The following is a 21,792-nucleotide window of genomic DNA, read 5'->3' on the forward strand; positions in this document are numbered from 1 at the left end:
GTGCCTGTAGACTTAATTTAGTAACCTCTTTGAATGTTCGACTTGGCATAATTATCCCTTTTTATTGTATTTTTGGAACCAGGCAACCTTTATTCAATAAAACGTACACTTTTTTAACGGACCCCACACTCTGGTCAAAACGACTCTTACTTACAAAACAATGTTCACAATGAAGTAATAACCTCTCACTCTCCGCATTGGTGTAATTACCTTGCAGTGTCAAGCATGGTGTTGTTAACTTACAACGTCTACAATGCTATTGTGACCTATATATATATATTCACAAACCTGTAGTTAATGTTCAATATGTACAACTCGGTAGGTGTCATACCATGTGCAAAATGCGTTGTCCAAATTATATACAATAATATTCATAAAATATATTTATAAACCAATGCGGAGAGTGAAAGGTTATTACTTCATTGTGAACATTGTTTTGTAAGTCCTTATCCTTCTTGGTACATTAAAACAGTTATATTAATTGTGGTAAATCTTTTTTCGGAGTAGAGTGCATCTTTAACATCCTTGTCAGCTCTTCGTTTGTCTAAATAAATCAACATTATGTGAATAACATAACTTTATTTACCTTGGCTACGAATCAGGTGCAAAAAGGAGTAATGCGCGGACAATATTTCACATATTGTCGATGTACAGTTTCTATCAAACGGAAAAAAATTGCTCATACATTCTTTTCTATAATAATTACATTTCAACTAAAATAGTTAAGTTCAATTGAAATATGATATCGTCTTAGGGAATGGATGTGATTTGTCAAATTATTTGTAGTTTTGAGAAGAAAATATTAGGCATAACTAGATTGTAAGATTTTCTTTTAACTTTTGCATATAATCTAATAAACAGATATGAGTTGATAAGTTTCTAGTTTTATGAAGATTAATGAAAACATTGCGAGTTTTGACAATATACGTTAAACTGTCAGTTGTAGATAATGGAAACATATTTGAAGAAAGTGAACTCTGTGAGCGTCTTAAGATAAACAGTATATGCTCAATGACATTGTATAATTTAGCACACTTAATGCAATTAATGTTATAATTATGACCCAATGATTTCAAAGAAATAAATTTAAGGAGAATAATCCTTCTAGAGTCTGCTAATAATAAGTAGGGATACTACAATTTATAAAATCTCGTTCAGTAAACACGGAAGTATGATAAAGACGATAAACCGCGGTATTCATATTTTACCTGTTGCATGTAAAAAAATGATTCTATATCTTGCGGTTTTCATTTTGATTAATTAATAAAGTGCATCACTTGATGTTTGTTTAGACACCATGAGTAAGGACAGTGCTATATTAAACTTTTAGATGTTTTCAACCTTGTAAGGGAAAAGTGGGAATAAAACTGGCATACCAATAGCTAGGTATCAAATTAAATGTTGTGGATGCTCTTTCAGAAGTATTGAAAGGCTGATGTTGTTGTTTTTTACAATCCAGGGGAAGCCATATTTTGAATGTTATGTTTATGTTTGCTTTCTAATTTGATAAAAGAAATAACTTGGGATAGAATGTTTAGAAAATAGTCGTTGGCTCTTATTCAGAAACAAAAAGGTCATCAGTATTACCTTCTATGCATTAACAGCACTCGTAGTCGATGACACAATGTCGCCAATAAGTATGGAGAGAACTGTAATCACATACACATTTGGTGCGTTAGGTAAATGGCTTTCCTTATAATGACAAGAGTTCGACTATTGAAGATAATGACCAATCCAACCACATCAGTATATCTAAAAGGACTTTTCATGTTAATATGTGACAGGATTGTTAGGATCGATTCTCCACTTTCTATTTCCCTTCATCTTGTTTATAATTAATAGGAAAACTGTGTCAAACATAAACCTTTCCTATGGCTTACGGTTATCTTTTGTGTTGTGTTGTGTTGTGTTTTAAGTACAGTTAAACCTATGATTTTATCCTGTAGGGACAATTAATATTTAAGTGCTCTGATATCAGATATCAGCCTGATAATTGCAACCTTTAAATACCCTGCTGAGAGATTATCAAAACGATGCTGATTGCAATATGTGTTTCTGGTCCTATTGTGCCTACTACCTTTATCAATTCGTAACGCCATGCAAATTACGAGAAATAGACAACGAACATTAAATGTGTATATTAAATCTAAAGAAAATAGTTGCTAATAGGAATGTTCGCATACACTTTACATGGATCATTGGTCGTTGACATTAAGAATTAATTGTACTTAAAATATATTGCAAAATGCAGAAAAACATAATGGTTAACTCTTCATGTTTTTATACATCATGAGGTAAACGTTTTAAAGATGATTTGGTGAAACAGTTACTTAGATAAAGATTAAGTTGGGCAGCAGGTACAATATCAATAAACCAGTAATTGAACGAATTATATCAAGGAACAATGTCCCATGCCTAACCGAAACATCACACAAAATAATATATTTAAATAAGCTAATTATTCAATACCTTTTGGGTTACTTATAAACAACGTTTTTTAATTGCCCGATACTTGTTTACTAAAAAGATGCTCAAGCGTTAAAAGCAAACGAATACATCTATATTTCCTTTAGTTAATATTAACAGTGAAAGACGACGACCAATGATATATGTAGCATTTTAATACGTATAGTGCAACGTATTTGTGTTTCCATAAAAAAAACACAATTGAAAATACCAGAACGAGCTAAGTTTGCAAAATATCAAAAGGCACGTGGTTAGAACCCATAAGGACTGAATGGGAGCAAGCCTACTTAAAATCGCTCTGTCACTTTACTTGATAATGCTTCGGATTCCCGCTCGAAAACGTAGTTACGGTCATATTAGTTATGAAGTAAAGAAAATTTCTTTTGGATTTGCGTGACATATCAGAATGAAACTTATTCTTAAAGCGTACTTAGGTAAATTTAAAATAGAGTTAAATTCAAAATTTACTTCTTTTTAAAATGTATAAAAGTTTAAACACATCTAATGGCTTTTTCAAAACCTTAACTTGATCTCATATCCATATTCAAGCCTGTAAAATCATGTATAAGATCTCGTTGTGTTTATAAAGCCTGCACTCGATCTTGTTGTATTGCGAAAACCTGCACTCGATTTCATTTCCTTATGCAAGCTTTTACTCGATCCCGTTACCTTGTGAAAACCTGCATTTGATTTCGTTACCTTGTGAAAGCCCGCACTCGATCCAAGGACCTTATGAAAGCCTTTACTCGAACTCGTTTCCTTATGCAAGCCTGTACTCGATCCCATTAACTTGTGAAAGCCTGTTCTCGATCCTGGTACCTTGTGAAAGCCCGCACTCGATCCCGGTACCGTGTGAAAGCCCGCACTCGATCCCGGTACCGTGTGAAAGCCTGCACTCGATCCCGGTACCGTGTGAAAGCCTGCACTCGATCCCGGTACCTTGTGAAAGCCCACACTCGATCCCGGTACCTTGTGAAAGCCCGCACTCGATCCAAGGACCTTGTGAAAGCCTGCAATCGATCTGGTTTCCTTATACAAGCCAGTACTCGATCTCATTTACTTCTAAAAGCATTTTCTTAATATCGTTTCCATGATCGGAAACATCGAAAACAATTAATTGCAGAACATGTGCATTTTTAGAGGTCAAAAGTAATCAATACAATGAACCGGACAGGGGAGACGAAGCTCAGTTAACAAAAAGCTCTCTCGCATGTGATTATGGACTTAAATCCTTTCACCTTCACCTCATTCTCGGCAATGTGGTTGTGCTAAAGCATTAATGATTCATTTACGCAATAACTGTATATACTGTCTTAACAATTTGTATCACAGACACGTAGCAAAGATGAGACGCTAACAAGAATACAAGCACAAGTTGGCAGCATGCTTTGGTGGATATGCCGTAGGTTTAACATCGGCATATAAAGTAGTGTATTACTTTTTTAAGACAAAAAATACCGCTTGAGCACGCCTTCATTTGTATTTTATTTTTTTCTCCTACCAAGTTATCTTCATCATTCATCATAGCTATATCTCGGTTATTTGATATTCATCTTGAACTAATCTGCGTTGCCAATCAACGAGCACGAGCCTTAAGGAGTTCTTTTGTCCGCAAGACAAGGCGTCAATCAGCCGGGAATTAGAAGGACAACTGGAATTGATATGTTTCTAAACGGATAGAAGTAGCAATTTCTTAAGAGCATTTTCCCATAACAGATGCCAGATAATTTCGTCTACAAACTATAAAATTGATAATGAATACGAATGAGTCTCTACATGTATTGATGTATAAAGAAGGTGGAACAAAACTAACTCTTTATTTGTATACCTCGCTGCTATCAATGTGTTTTAAAAAATACAGTACATTTTCATTTTTACGGTCACTTTTGTTTATGTACATGTTCGATTACAATTTGTCATGATTTTATCAAGAAATTTCTGTTTGAGCACGAATTTCAGTGCTTACAATGTACACACCTAAAGATGTATTGTCGTGTTATGATTGCACAGTTATTGTTTGGGTTCGGACTGGAGGCAATATGTTGCGGTTATTTTTAGATAAATGGAAAACAATTCACAAGATTAACTGTCGTCTTTGCACCTGATATCGAGGAAGATCGTGCAAAATAGGAATAATCTGAATGACACGTGTTTGTTATATCAAAGAGTGTAGTTTTGTATTAAAGTGTATAACTCCGGATTAAATATGTAGGCTTCGTCTACAGTTGAGCCTTTAATATTCTTGGTTTATTAAAACCTGAGTTCCTCTTCTTTACCGATGCCGAGGACCCTTAACAAAGTAAACTTAATATTACTTTCAATAAATTATTTATATTTGCTAATTCAAAATAAATACTATTAGGAAAACCCCAGATGCCAAGAATTGCCCATTATAGTAGTAAAGGAGAGCAAATTGCCAGAGAAACAACCACGACAAAAACAAGCTTTTGAAAATTACATTGCCATTAAATTCGTTAAAAATATATGTTTGGATGCCGTCTTGTAACGGTCACTGTTGTCTTCAATATCATCTCAGTACAGTTGTAATCAAAATAATAAAGGGATGGAAAGAAAGTTGTTACTTAAAATATATTGCAAAATGCAGAAAAAATTGTATTTTTCTATCGTTCTTTGTTCGCAACTTACCGTTGTGTATTTTTCAGTACTTGTTTAGATTTCGTACACAGACGTAGAAAATCGACACATTTCGAACAAAAAAGTGGATATACGTACGTTATAATTTCCGAAAATAAGTATAAACAGTATTGTACTAATTGCGTATAAAGTCGTCATATAAGTTTAAATGCATAGAGTAATTGTTTGTTTTAGTTTAAGATCTTGATATATGTTACTTAGTGAGCACAAAAAGCTTTATATCACAGGTAGTGTAACATTGTGTTATGCATTAATAATGCTCCAACTCGTATTCAGTTGTAGTTCCAATGAGTTAAAAATGGACTTAAATGTTTAGTAAGGTATCTTATGATTCCTTTTCAGAGGTTTAAACAAGAAAAGAACAAGAGAACGTGGAATGTAGCTTTACATGCGATGGAAATTGTGCTGTTTTTTAAAAGATCTGAACAAAATAAAAATCTGGTCGTCTGGTACCTGCACAACTTGCTAGGTTAAAAATCGGTATTTTCATCATACAGTAAGATCTTGCAATTCCCTTACATAATTACAGTTTACTTAGTTATGTTCAGAGGCACTTCGTAAGAACCCAAATGACATGTGACGGCCTGTGAAACCAAGCCATAATCAGAAAGTTTTCATGTAACTGACCCGTAATTAGAAAATATCTCTGAATTGGACGTTATTAGTAAACAACACCATTCTAGACTCTGCAAGGTAACTACACCATTGTGCAGAGTGTGAGGTTATTAATTAGTTGTGAACATTGTTGGGTAAGTACAGCATTGTGATCATTGCGGGCAACTACAGCATTGTGAACAGGTACATACAGCATTGTATACCTTGCAAGTTAACTTCAACATCGTTGTGAACAGAGTCAATTTATTACTTATTGTGAACATTGTGAAATAGATACAGCATTGTGAACACATCGCGTAACTTCAGCATTGTAAACATTGCGAAGTACAACAGCATTGTGAACATTGCGAGGTAACTAAATGAAAAACAATTAGTCAGTGTTGACATCATCGCAAATTTCAATATGCCTTCTGTTTACGCATTGGATTCATGGAGCCAGTAATCATTGCAACGGTTTATTAAACAAAACAGGGTCGATCAAGACCGGTCATGTCAAAAAACCATAACCAATTTTCTTTAAAAGACGAATAACATCAGCTGAAAATCGTTTCTGGTTTCATTGTTTTTTCGAGTAATACATATTCATTTTCCCTTATTTTATTGCCCTTGTCTAATTATAATAGTGTTACTCCTAAAAGCTTCAATTGTCTTAGAGATGTTTGAATAAAAACACTGGCGAAGAAGGTCGGATTAATTTTGTCAAAGGGAAATATACAATATAATACATGTACAACGGATTTATAAATTAATTGTGAGGCAATTTCTATATTTGATATTGATAATTTAAAGACAAATACATCACTGCAGTTCCCAACTTAGAATGACGCAAACATGGTCCTGTTTTTCTCGTTAGCGCGTGAAAAAAAATGAACAACAACAAATACTGTGGTCGTTTTCACAAAGCATTTACGTTGATCACTTAACTTTGGGAAAATTTACTAATTTTTGCAACGTTTATTTCGAATCCCACATAATTGTCATCATATCTATGTATATAAATTTTTAATTTGGACCATTTTCTTGCCTAAGTCAAAATTTCTGTTGACAAACAAGGTTTTTGTTGGTTAAATTCAGCCCAGAAGAACGGCAATTTGCTCTATAAAAACTAAACTTCTTTTTAGACACCTCTGCATGACATCAGATAATCATATACCATTGTGTTTTTTTAAGATGCTGAATGCAACACATTGACTTAGTTCTAGTAAAAGGTGAAATAGGCGATCATTTGTTTTTATAATATCCCGTAGTATACATTTAAGATTGCATCATGAACTTATTATTGTTCATAACATTTAAAACATAACCGTTTAGAGCATGCTCTGAATGTTTGAAGCGCCCGTTACCGTTGCTATATTTCGACGTTAGTATTTAATTTTCGTAATCAACTAACGATACAAAAGTATATATATTTACGATCAAAGAGTGTCTAGTTTGTCGTCAGAAAATATATCAGAAATAGTATTTACGTAAAGGCTTTTCCCCTTTGGCAAAATTAATCCAACCTTTCTTGTTATAAGCACATTTACAAAATGAGGACACTTACTCCATACGCATCAAGCTGTTAGTTTTGCTTTAGTAGTTACATTATTATACTTTCAAATGTCAACTATTTCTACTTTTCCCTCCGGATCATTTCGTAGCAGTAATAACGATAAAACACGTAGAATATACCATTGCTATGTTTTACTCGTTGACTTTATGATCAAGGGATTCAGTAGGCCATAATTCTAAATACCGTTTCAAAAAAAGCGATACAATTATTTACATCGAGAATGATGATACAAAACACAGTGCACACACGTTATGTCTGGTTTGCAAAAACATTTTATGCATACGGACATTGTGCGAAAAAGACCCGATACACAATCATTTATCTCAATACATATCCTTCACATGTTAATTTCAGAGACCATGCCGGCGGCTTATTCTCCTAGAAGCAATGTTACGAAATTTCTCTTAAGAAGGCTTTCTGTTGCCATTAAGTAATATATTTAAGCCTAAAGAATGCTTCAAAATCATCCCAATGCATAATAAACCGTTATATCTTACTTGCAATATCCATGTTTCCTTGTGATTAACTTCCGCCCTTGCGTGCAACCCGCTTTTTCGTTTTATTAGTCGCAATATTGATAAAAAAGCAAAATCTATCTTACAGGAATGTCGATACTAATAGGAACGATGATACTGCTAAAATCCAAAGGTAACTTACAGCTATACAGAACGTATCGGTAATTCTGCAATTAATTAAATGTCACAATGTATGTTTAATACGACAACACATTTGGCTTCCTTGCCACTTCGAATGTTAATAGTTTTACACTTTAAGAATCAGTTATTCAAAATATCTTCTAGTCGCATAAATTTCTAGGTACGTAGCCACAAATTCCCCAGTTAAAAAAGCGCCAAAATATCGCTTATATATTTCATATGTTTCTTTTGTGCATCTATCTAAACTTTGTACCTTTAAATGGACTTCGTTTATTGACTAAGTGAATAGCCTTGGATAAAATCCTTACACCATACTAAAGTTAAGATGTAATGTTTCCCTTTCTGACATATGACCATTCACCACTCCATGCTTTTAAATGTATGTTTCTCAATATAATATAGTATACCCGTTTAATAATTATTGATTGTTAATATTGAAACCTTACTAGGTAAATACAACATTGTAAACATGAATGAATCATAGTATAATGATATTAATTAGGTGATTTCATATTGGCCTAGTTATTTGTCCGAGGTTAGCTATATTTGCCTGAGCCCGAAAGGGCCAATATAAAATCACCTGATTAATAAGTATTTTATTAATTAACTATTACCATTTTGTTTAAAAACATTCTGATAACTTACCTTTAGTTCACATTGAAGCCGTATTGATCGGTTATTCATTCATGGTGTCTGCTTTTCTAGACTTGACTTTGCTGATTTGACATGCATCCTTAAATGACAATGCACATACTTAAGAATAAAGCACTGTGTATTGTAAGGAAGCATGTCTTTTCGTCTTAATTTTGTAAATCGTTTACAAAACGTCAAAAGTTTTACTTTCGTCGTCCATTTTGTCTCTGAACAAAATCAAAATAGTCATAAAATCCACCAACGGGTTAAATACAACTGTAATATCAAACCGTACAAAGTGGTTCAATCATTAAATAGGTTCAAGTATTCCGAATAGGTTTATACGAAGCAAAAAAATTCAAAACAGTCGAAAAACGGAAAACAAAATGGCTACCTTCAAAAATAATTTCCAGCATATTTCTCATATTAGGCGAGTTTCGACAGCCAATAAAAATGGCCCATTTTTCAAATCCTATATAAGGCGTGGTTTGAAGCCAATCAAAACGGAGGAAACTCATAATAGCCGAGTTTTGTTGATATTGGCCAAGTTTGGTCGATATTGAGCGAGTTCTGGTATATATTGTCTTCTATTGTCTGGTATTGGTACCGCAATTGTCTCTGTATCTCGTCAAATAGGTATTAGTTGATTAATAATTGTTTTTATTATCCCCGACAGGCGTGTGGATATGAAATGTATCGGGACCTAATATCGGTGATGAACATCTGCGGAAATCATATTGGCCGGTGACTATTCTCATTATTCCTCTTTTTTTCTCTGACCCTTGGGTATTTGGACGTTGAAAGCAATAAAACAAGAATTACTGCGTTCGCTTCTCAAGGATTGTAAATATGCTTTTCTTCAAAATGTTGTTGGCACATAAACAAACACACGTCTACTGATGTTTTATAATTTTGTATCAATGGTAACAATATACCTTGTCATCGTCAGCTGACAGGAACCAACACATGCTATTGGAAACAGCATTAAGAGTTAAAGATGATGTTCTGAACTGCCCGTAAAATGATCAGTGCCGGACTTTCAATCTTCTAAATCGGATACGATACAGCGGAGATGTCATGAGAAGGTCAAGTGCCCACACATTGCATGTTGGTCCACGTTTTTGCCGCGAACTGCGAGGTCTGTTGTGATTTGTTTTTTAACAATATATATAAATACTTATGCATCTGGTCTGATAGACAAGATACGACTGCTCTTACTCTATTGACGCTACCGTACATAATACGCTGTTTTAAAGGAAATTAACTATGACGTATTTTGCAGGCAAAACATTTTTCATTTACTGATTTAGCAATCATCCTCATACAAGTACGACTATCACATTGCAATTCAACCGACACAATGCCTTTAACGAGTACATGTACAGACACATGAAAGCAGTATTTTAAATTGTATTCCATAGTCTGTCTACTAGGTCTTTCGTTACTGAAATTACCCTATTGTTTCATTGTTTATGTTTGATCATTTTGACAGATGCATTAGCTCGTTGTAATATATTTGGAACAAAGTCTGTTGAGAAAGACGTTACTGTCATTGTATGTTGTCGGGCAAATTATCTATACTTATACAGTGCGCAATTTATAACGCCATTTGTCAACAGATGCAATATGAACGTTTAAATTAGATTACATAACAAACAGGTTGGATAGTAGTATTTTGAAGAATTAATGTGGTTTTTGACGCCAAAACGCCTCGCATGATACTACCCGTGAACGAACCAATCAGGGTTTGCCACTCGTGAAAATATATTTTTTTCTATGACACTCGTGAAATAAAATACAATCTTACACTGAAACAAATATCCTCTATTTCTTCGGATCAATATACATACAGATTAATGTTCTACCGCCAGACACAAACTGCTTCCTGTTTTAGCGTAACGTTCATATACTTACTTCAACTCATTGAGAATGCTAAGGGAAGTGAAAAACTATAATTGAATAGCCTTTGATGCGTAACACAATTTGTCAACGACATAAAGGGAAAAAAACATTACTAATATTGCCATTTAATATATTCATTGCTTTTGGTTCGTTTGTTTCTCAATGTTTTAATACTTTGCAATTAAAAATAAATGATAAAATATATACTTTTCGAGGTAAATAAATCAATATGTACACATATATTTTTCATTTATAATTAGGTATATATATCAAACACGTAAGGATATAATAGAGGTAACAAAAAGCCATATAGGTCATATTGTTCTGTTCTTATTGGCTCTGACCTTGAGGCTTTGACGATATCAACACGCCTCTCGTTTCTCGTGTTTAAAACAGGATTTCTAACTAGGACACACATTTCTCAGACGATATCACATATAATAATAAACACTCTGAACGTCAGATGACAGGAGTCAACAAGTATTACTGAAAAAAGGAGTTCAAAATGGTGCCCTGCACCGCTCTACAGTGATGAATGCCGGACATTTGAGTGTTCTACATCGGATATGATACAGTGGAGATGTCGTGAAAAGGTCAAGAGCTGTCACTTTGCCTGCTATAATTAGAGGTTATTTAGCATTGTTCTGTACAATACGGATATATATTTGGACGAGTACACAGCTTGGAAAGTCATATGGATTTCCAAGTTATGTTCAAGTCCAAATATATTCCGTATTGTACTGAACAATGTTAACTAACCTTTTTATTATATACCTATAAATATAACCCCAAATATATTCTGTATTGTACAGAAAATGTTAAATAATAATAATAAGAATAAGAATAATAAATAATAATAATAATAATAATAATAATAATGATAATAATAATAATAATAATAATAATAATAATAATAATAATAATAATAATAATAATAGCAATAATGATTATTATTATAATAATAATAATAATAATAATAATAATAATAATAATAATAATAATAATAATAATAATAATAAAAATGATAAAAATAATAATAATAATGTCCGTGTTTACAAACGACATTAATGATCCGATAATAACAGACCCTTTATCGTAACGCTTTATCTAGAGCGCCTGTTGATTCGGATTTTCATTCGGAACCTTTTCACGGGTTTCGGTCTTTATCATAGATTTAACATGGGACCTGTGATTCGTACAATACGGAAAAAATATGGGATTTTTGTACGCGCGTGCGTCCCAATACGAAAATATATTGTACGGTCACGTGGTTCAACAGAGCGTCTACGATTGGACGTATAAATTAAGTAAAGAATAATCCCCTATGTTATTCCTTGTCCATATTTATTGCCATGAATTGTGAAGAGATCAGCAATTTTCAAATATAGAGTTCTAGATCTGTTTTGATAAACAGGCGCCCATTCCGAGTACAAATGTTTAACATAAACGTCGCCTTAGTATGTTGTACGTCAGGAAGTAATTATGTTTTACTAGTAAGTTGTAAGCAAGTACGTAATTATGTTTCACAGAGGAATCATTTTATTTTCACAATTATTGCATCATCGTTTTATTAACATCAACCTGATAGAAGTACAAATATATTAAAGTATAAGTAAAGGCAATATGTCTTCACGATGACATGTGCGAATGTTTGACGAATTATTTTGAATTTCACTTAAATGTCGTTGTAATGCTTGGCGCTCCGAAAAATATCCTGATTCCATGATACTGCAAGATTTACCCTAAGTTCCCACATACTGACAAATTAATAAGATCGTTGTAATGTATTCGAAGCAAAGCCGGCGGAGGAAACTCTTCAATAATTTGTTTGTCGTAAGACCAGGTCATTTATGTTACAGTACGCATTTATAGCACCCTTTAATCCTAAAACGGGATGTAAATAGATTCATCAGTATTTGGTTTAAACAATATTGATTTCAAAATATTTTTTAACTTCAAATAAACAATGTTTGAATGGTTTTATTATGGTTATAATCCTTAAAAACAAACAAGTATGTTTGATGTATGCAGACATTAAAGGAATCACGACAGTCGAGAAAAGGAACCTTTGTAGCTGATAGCATGTATCGCATCTGACGCATATGGCGCATTGTTAAACCACATTACAGTAGCCTGTAGTTATGTGCAGAAAATATATCATTGAAGGCTTCGCATGATACAGACAGTGGAAACGATTTAATAGGAAAAAACAACAGTATGAACGTCATTTCCAAATAACATTGGCATGACATATAACCTACGTAGCTTTCTCTTCGTATCAATTCCCTTTGTAAAATAATAAAGTCGTTAATACTCGATATAGTTAATTTCCTCAGAAATATTGGAAACGAAACGCCAAAATATACAATGGAATTCGTTAAAAAACAAATCAAATTGAAAATGGAGATGAGACACAATTTCAAGATTTAAATTCAAATTAATCGACGAGAGAGGCTCAAACAACATGATGACGTTTAATATTCACTCGGATATATTGTTCAATAGCACGTGAAATAAAATAAAATAGGAGCAATGATTTGAATTATTGAACAAAATACCTGATTACGGAATGAACAGAGATCATTACCAGGGAAAAACATATTTACATCATTATATACAACAACAGCGAAGTTAATTTCAAACAAGTGGATCAATTTCCTGTACATCAAATCAAAAAACAATTAAACGCAATCCCAACTTTTAATTGTGACATCTTCTTATTTAAAAGAAAACATTTCGATTTTAACGTACTTGTGTTATTAGCTTACATTAGTAGCATCCTGTAAACAATATTACTAAGTGTTATTTACATAATTATCGCAATCAAAGTATGACACAAAGTTAGTTCTTCTTCTTTCAACTTCTTTTTTTTCTCTTTCTAACATCAACATTGCCATATTTTCTCAAAACAATTAAAAGCCTAACAAACTCAAGTATTTTAATTTTATTTAGGAAAATAACTTACTTTCACTTAATTTTATAAACTGAAAACATATATGTTCGAAATCATCTTGAATTGTTTCTTTCAAAACTCTCATAACGTTTCAACACGACAATACTTATGTGAAAAACTACAGAAACAAGCTCAGTAGCAAACAGTTTAAACATAAACCCGGTTTAATTGCACTGGGTAAACGCCAAAGACATAAAACACTAAAACAAAAAATCACAAACAAGAAACATGGAAGAACAGCACACAACTCCACAAACAGCACAGTGCATACATACTATATATAAAAACAACCTAGGTATGTTTATCAAGGAGTGTTAGGTACCGCCTTGGACCGGTCAGTAAAATGAAAATTTACTGGGGGTTTAACCAGTTTACTTGCACAAACCACACTCTTATCCCAACAATCCTAAATAAAGAAAAAACGTAAATGGTAAATCTTATTTAAAAATGCATTAACTTGAGGAAACTTAATAATAAAACAAATAATAATAAACTGATAAACCCCAAGTACTACAATAATTAGAGATCCCAACTCTATCTGCAGTTGTTATATAACCGATAATTCCGGTTATATAATAGTATCTATACTACTCAAGTTATAAACCTGAACAATACGAGCTGAGCTTGATACTCTTATAATGAACTTAAGATAGTTCTGGAAATTGGAACCTTAAGCCCCTTATAACTAGATTAAGTCATGCTGACCATTTTTGTTTTTGTATAAATTGTGTTATATTAACATTCTTAAGAAGACTTTAATGTGTATGATAATTAAGACTAAGTTTTTTTTTATTTAGTAACATCAAGCTTATGTAAGAAGATAGGCTTAATAAAATGAGCTTCTTAAGCTTGTAACGCTAAGGTTTCATTAAATTGGGGCCTGAACTATTGGCGGTCAGCATGTGTATTAGGCAGATTTATTACGTCAATACATTTCCCATTCCGACCTTTCTCGTAATAGAACCATTTATAGAACAAGTTATCTTGCCATTGTGAATGCCTCGGGCAAATATGACGCAAGTGCCCTGCCATGTATTTTTCAGCTGCTTCTAAGACGGCATAGCTATTTATTTCAATACATATTCATACTATATTATACCTGTATGCTGTTTTCTCTAGAATATATGTTTGTGTATGTATGCGATTTATATAACAATAATTAAAAATGAATTTATGTCTTGGCCATCATGTTTATATAGTTACACCTCAACTGACAGTTCTTAAATGAACGGCCTTTCGGCAATTGCGAATATTTTCCGATGAACTCAAATGCTTCGGATATGTTTCGATCACGAATTATCGCGTATCATAAAAAAATGTATCTGGTGTTCGTGTTCTGTCGGCAGGCTACAAACAACTTAAATAAACAATTTGAGAATTTAAGTTATGATTTGTTAAATGTTTTGTTGTATTTAGTTTTTAATTTATACGATAAATTTTGATTAAACGTATTAACCATGAAGCGGCTTATTTTTCCCTGCGTTATTATGACGTCATATGATAACAGGTTCCGGTTACGATCGGGTCGTTTTATTTACAGTATTAGTCATAAATTATAACTGTAAGGTTTTCTTAAATCAAAACAATTTTTTGACAATTCTGGAATTTAATTTTAAACCATTGGTTTAAACATAAGTAATGCATCGCTGGCAATTTGTTGTATATTCGCTGTCGTTTTATATATCTAGGTTAATTCAAAAAAATAAGTTTATTAGCAAATCGGCATATTGCCTTTGGACTTGGACTTTTCGGCTTGAATATGTGCCTTTTAGCACTTTTTTGTTTCTTTTAAACTAATTATCTTATTTATTTCAATTTACGCAAACCGTGTCACTTGTATTAGCTGCACGGAGACAGAGGGGAGACATTGAGACTGAATTGTCGTTAAATTTACAACATCTGCTTATTTGTTTTAGTATCGTTTTCGTTAATTGTTATATTTCTGAATACACATATTGCTTGCACTTTAAAATAATATTGGTAATCTAAATGAAAACAGCAATATGTGTTAAAATTATTCTAGGAAAGTTTTTGCCAATAAACTTTTATCAGTCTTAATTTATTTCCTTAAAAGCCTTTTTTTAAATAAATTCAGTGATATTTGTCTTATCATCGGTTTTAACGTAGACCATGTTTTGATATTCATTTTGGATATTGGAGATAAAGGTCCATGTCCATGCTTGTGAACAGGTCTACGACGAAATTTCATTTGTGTTTAGCACTGTAAAATATCATTGCCATGAAGAAAGAGTCGTTTAATTCAGATAATAGCTTGGTTTGATTCCTTGCTATAAATCTAAAAAAGTTAGTAAATATTTACTAGGACATCTTAAAGAATGCTCTAAATATCTCTTGAAGACTTGAAACAACTGTAAGCGTATAACAGTTTACATGTCAGAAAATATTTCTATTTATATAATGTTAAGGCTATTTCAACAACATTATATTTTTTACAGTACGTGAGATGTATGTTGCCTAGGTGTTACAGTGTTATTTAGGTTGGCATTTAGCGGAACGGTAAGAATTCTCCTCTTTCCGTAGGTTGATTTTCCTTTAAAATAATATGACTAGAAAAAATACCAACTTCTTACATATATCCTTGTCATGAGTTCTATTTGACTCTGATTTGCCCTCGTTTTGTTTTCTCTTTGTTGCTATTTAAAAATATTTTTTTATAATGTGAATGTGTCTTTTCCAGGGAAAAAGTTATTATCAATTATGAATACTCATAATAAAAAAAAACGGGTTGCATTAAGCCCAAATATTAATGTTATGAAAAGTTTGTTGATTGTGTAATACATTAATCCAGTGCAAAGGGTATACATTTCATTATAAACATCTCATTTTGTTAAGGCCCTTTAGGTTGATTATATTTTAAGAATATTGGGGTGCATTTATACGAGCTATTGTACTTTAAAATAATCGATTTACTGCAGATCGATTTCTGAATAATCAAAGTGATACTTTCTGTTTAACATCTTAGGAGTGTATAAAATCAATGTAATTTGCATTAAAAGTTAACAAATAATAAAATGACATGTATATAATAGTATATCATACAATGTTGCAACCTGATGTCTGATATACATGTTGAATAAAATTTGTTTTTTAACTAAATAATCATACCGAATTAGGGGTATAAATGACACAACGTTGTTTCATGTTTGTCAAAGGTCAACCAACATTATTGCAATAGAAGCAAAGCAAATTATTCAAGGGAAGTGTAAAGATTTTAAGTGACAACTAATCATTTATATGCTGACTCGCTGCTGTCCTTATCATGATTTGAAGCACCATATCGATTCCTCGTAATACCGATAACAAAGTCTGCCCTCGCTGCACGCGTAAATCCATTCCGTCGGGGACAACGAAGTAACCTTTTGAATGCACAACGAAAATCCCTGGCAAAGAGCCCATAAATACACGGGTTTAAAGCCGAATTACAATATCCGAGCCAGAAGAATACGGCAAAATCTATTTCACTTACGCATTCGTTACAAAACGCCCCCATGAGGTATATTGTAAAGAAAGGACACCAGCAGATTATAAAAGCTCCTACAATTATTGCTAATGTTTTTGCAGCTTTTGCCTCTCGTTCAAACTTCCTTGCATGGCATTTCACAGAAATAGCTTTTGTTTCCCTAATTAACAGTTTACCCCTTGGCAATTTTGGAGAGGACGATTTGGACGCTATATCAGAACTGTTTGGTGTAAGTCCGTTAACAGCTGGGTGTCCATCATCGTTGTGTTTGTTTACAAGTTCCTGTTTGGTTAGATAACTTGACAATTTACCTGGCCTACTTTTCGATTTGCGAATTTGTCTCGCAACTGTCAGGAAAACAGTATTTATGCGGGAAACGCCATTTAATTTCGTCTCATTTTCCCAATTTATTTTCACTAAATGGTTATCTCTGATACAATTAAAATCTGATCGTTCACTTGACTCGATGTGATTTATTTTATTATTGGGAGAACGCTTAGCAGCAAGTCTTGGAGATCGCGACGTTGCATCGCTATAAATTGTCCTGCAGCTAGCTCCTAAGTCACAATGTTTCGCTGATTTGCGTGATGAGGTGCTGCCCCCTCGATAAACCCGTAGATAAAATTCATCTTCTCCTTACCCATTCGGCTGTGAAATATCAGTGCTAATATGTGTCTTTAGCACGCCTTTGCGAATTAAAGCTGCAGTTCGTACGGCCGTTAAATATATTTTTAGGTAGAAAAAATACCATGACAAGCATAGGTATGAAGAACGAGCCCAGTGCGGCGTACATTCTGTATCCAGTAGTTGTTGTTAGTTCACAAGTCACTTTTTCTTCTAGACAATTTTTAGATGTGTTGATGAACAGACCGATATTGGAAAACAATCCATCGACGTTATCATCACCAGTTAGATTGAAGACAAAATCCTGTCGTGGTCCCGGGAGACTGTCTTGCATATTAGCTAGATTTAAGGTTGAACAATTCCGTAATGAAAACGAACTATTCAACTCATTGAGAAGAGACGAGGAAGGGCTGTTAAGCGTGCTATCATTCCAACCGAGCAGAGGCGGCAAGCATACTACAAATGACAAAACCAAAACAGAGGCGACAAGCCATCTACCACGTGACGGCGACATAATGGATGGGTACCTGATTGGATGAGTCGCGGCGATAAAGCGGTCAAAGCTGATTGCACAGAGGCAGTGCACAACCAGACATCGATGGCCAGCCACATGCTACACCAAACCTGGCCCCACAACCACTCGTCGACTTCCACCGAGATTGAGAACGGCAACACCACAAACCCGAGTAATAAGTCCGCACACGCTAGCGACACAATGAAAATGTTTGTTACCGTCCTTAGTTTCCGGGCTGTAAAAACGGCGGCTATCACTAGGCTGTTACCCAGCATTACAGCCAGGTCTATAATGCTTAGTAGCACGGTCTTCACCAATTGATTTGCATTTTCATCACTGTAGTACACAGTAACAGTTTGGCAAGGTACATCATAACCCTCCATTGCGGCATAATGGTATTCACTGCATACACAGCACAGCGTCATTCAAACACTTGTTTATTCGCCCTACATTGCTATCACATATTATATAATTGTTGTCCGAAGAGCAGGCGGTCTTACTCGTTAAACTTGTCGATTCACATTACTATTACTGATTGATATAAACTGTTCGTGCTTAAAACAATACATGTATTGTTTTTCGAAGAACTACCTTACTCCTTACTTAAATTACTGTTATAACCAGTTGTATCCCAGTACGAATCCTGTACTAAACAAGAATGAAGTTTGAAATTGTCCTGGTATTGTTTCTCTTTTTGGTATAGTATATTGACTTATTAAACCATTGAATCATACGCTCTGGTTTCAATGTGTGCTTTATCCAAGAAGTTGAGGGTAATTATTTTCTGCCACAATTTCGGACACCACCTAACTGATCATTGTAGGGTTTCCCAGATAAATGGACCGTAATTTTATCCCGATGCAATCTTGACTGCAATAAAGAAAAAGGAATTCAATTCATTATAATCAAAAAATGTCTTTATCGAATAGCATATAGATAATGTAAAGTATCAATAAATGGGTTTTCGAAAACGAAATTGTTTATGTAGATTTATAGGACAAGTTAGGAAAGCAAAGTGCTCTAGAACCAGTACATGTTTTCCTTCATTCCGCTTTATTAAATGTTTACACAAATAAAATGCATCATTTTATGGAGGTTTTATTCAGATGAAGGTCGAGAAAAATGAAGGTAATCACCGAGTGTGGCATACGCATTGCACTATACAATCAAATATGAGATTGGCGTTATGGTGCAATACTATAATGAATAACTAATGCGCCTTCTATTGGAGACGTTAATACTTTGTTTCGTGGATTTCAAGAAAGAACTTATTACTGAGTTTAATGTTCAGGGTACGGACAGCAATCGTACTTTATACTATATATACTTCATAACAACCTTATATGTATTGTGTTTCACATGCATCGCGACTTACGTTTTACACGACGAAAATGAGCAAATCTCCCACAGAGACTTGATAATCGGTTAAGAGGTATTAATCCTCACATCGCGTCAATAATGTACCTGCTCAAAAGTTATATTTCAGGAATATTTATTCAGTACAGCTAAACTTTATAAATAATACCCTGATCTATCAAAATCAAAACATCAACTTTACCAATTGAATATTGAAATAAATGCAAACAAAAATGTATTTTTGGCATTTTTGTTTCTTTGGTAAGTATATGAATATGTATATGAAAAACTACCGAAAAAGGTCCAGCAGTCGGACGTTTAAACATTACACGCATATTGTATGTTTTAACACGTATTTAAGAGGAAACCAAATGCTAACACACATGGCCACAACACATACATTACTCACTTGTTAATTGTACTTGTTAAACAGCCTAGTCATATAAAGCTTATTCAGCTTTTGTAAAGACTTCGATAGAAATGAGGTGTTAAATCATATAAATTTATGCTGTTTCAAACAATTGGACTGCAGATCACTTAAATATTAAAAAGCAGTATTTTCAATGAAAAAAGGGCTAAGACAATGCTATGAAGGAAACATCTTTTCACCTTTTATTAGTTAAAATTTGTCTGAATGAAGTGTTTCGTTATCTATGCAAGCCTTAACATTAAAACAAAGTTAATTGGCGCATTCGGTGGCTGCTGAAAGACGATTTATATAAACACAATGGCCGTATTTACATATGTTTATACATTTGGCGTCATTAGGCTGCCCATTTGTATAATAAATAAATAAGCGTTGTTGTGAAGATGCTTTGATATAACAGTGTTCGATTAATGCGTCATAAATATTCCGCGCGGAAGAGAATTTTTGCGTCAATACATACGTTTGCATGTTGTTATTTTTTATGTCATCCGACTGACATTTAATTGATATTAACTGCATTAAAAGCAGAATGCTTCTGTTATCTTTCCATGTATGTCATAGTTTGGTGTTCGCCCTTTCTTAAGCCAATCAATCTAATGTGTCTTTAACATCACAAATGTAATGTTATGGTCATGCTAACTAGGTCAAGTCCCCTAGAGGCGAGTTTCAGTGAACTATTAATTTACTGACCGTGCCATGGCGGTAATCCAATCATTTAACGGTAAAGCAATTTTGATATGGTTATTATTTGTTTGTGGTGTTTGTATTTGTTGTTTAAACTCGTTTTTGGTATGTGTACTGGTGTATGTGTTGTTAATATGTTAATGTTTATAATTCGTTGTCGTTTGGACCCTTGCTTTGTGCCGCTAAACACGGTGTTTGTCTTAAATTTTCGACTTCTAGGCTTGTCCCTTTATTTTTCATTTTAACTACGCTTCTATCCCGTATTTAAGCAATCAATTCAAAGTCCGAATTAGTGAAGGCTTTATAATTTTCAAATGTGTAATTGGTTTGCAGACAAAATAATGATGGTATTTTGGATTAGTGAATTAAAAATGAACGTCTTGTATTTCATGAACAATATAAAGCAATATAAATTGCATTTAAATGTGGTGCCATGAATTTATATGCAAGCTCCTATGTTACAGAGAATAATCGATAATGCAAACATTTTTGTTTGTATCTGATAAGTATTCCAGACTGAATACAAATCAAATTTGTTTTCCTACCTTTGATTAACAATGAACACAATTGATGCGTATGTTGATACTATTAATAAGAAAAAAATATAGTAAGTATAAAACATTATAGTTTGTCTGTTGTACGGATATAGATTTAGTGTTTTTAAAATAAATCAAATATTAAATTCTGAATAAATACATACCTTGCCGATATTCTCTTTTTGTATCCAAATTTGTTTAACATTTCTTTCCGACCGCAAGCGAATGCTTCTTAACAATATATTTCTATTTTCGCTGCTACAATATCCCAAGGTACTTCGCCAGCATATAATTAAAGCTCATTTCTCAAAGGTGTCATTGATTCCACACAATTAACTTGCTTCATACGCCGCCCCTGATATTTACAAACACCAAAAATGAAATCCCAACATTCAGTAAATTGTGAGCAAGAGAAAATCATGTCTTATTCAATCCGTTTAACGTACATTGGCTTTATCCTACAGCAAGCGGACTGTAGCAGACTGTTTTGGATAATCCTGGTGAAAGATTGACGGGGACTTTCCATGTATGGCAGCTCCTGCAGGGCTCACATGAAACTTTTTTTTAGATAGTTTGGAGGATAGTTAACGTCGAATAAGTAGATCGTGGATCTATCTTTGGATCCGAGAAATTATAGAATAGAATTGCATTTAACGTTATAGTTTTAAGTCACTGAAAGATCATGCATGCAATTTCATTGTTATTTCTGCAACGTTATACCCCTTTGATCTACTAAGC

At 33.4% G+C, this 21,792-nt stretch overlaps 1 protein-coding gene across 1 annotated transcript; it reads right to left on the reverse strand.

Moving 5' to 3' along the window:
* Positions 1 to 3,251: 3,251 nt before the first annotated feature.
* On the reverse strand, positions 3,252 to 18,434 carry LOC128211691 (octopamine receptor 1-like). Its single transcript, XM_052916708.1, is given in 6 exon segments — positions 3,252 to 3,476; positions 16,920 to 17,037; positions 17,554 to 17,657; positions 17,659 to 17,741; positions 17,916 to 18,116; positions 18,119 to 18,434. Coding segments are annotated over 6 exon segments (1,047 nt in total).
* Positions 18,435 to 21,792: the final 3,358 nt, after the last annotated feature.

Source organism: Mya arenaria, chromosome 12, assembly GCF_026914265.1.
Source record: "Mya arenaria isolate MELC-2E11 chromosome 12, ASM2691426v1".
Taxonomy (NCBI): Eukaryota; Metazoa; Mollusca; class Bivalvia; order Myida; family Myidae; genus Mya; species Mya arenaria.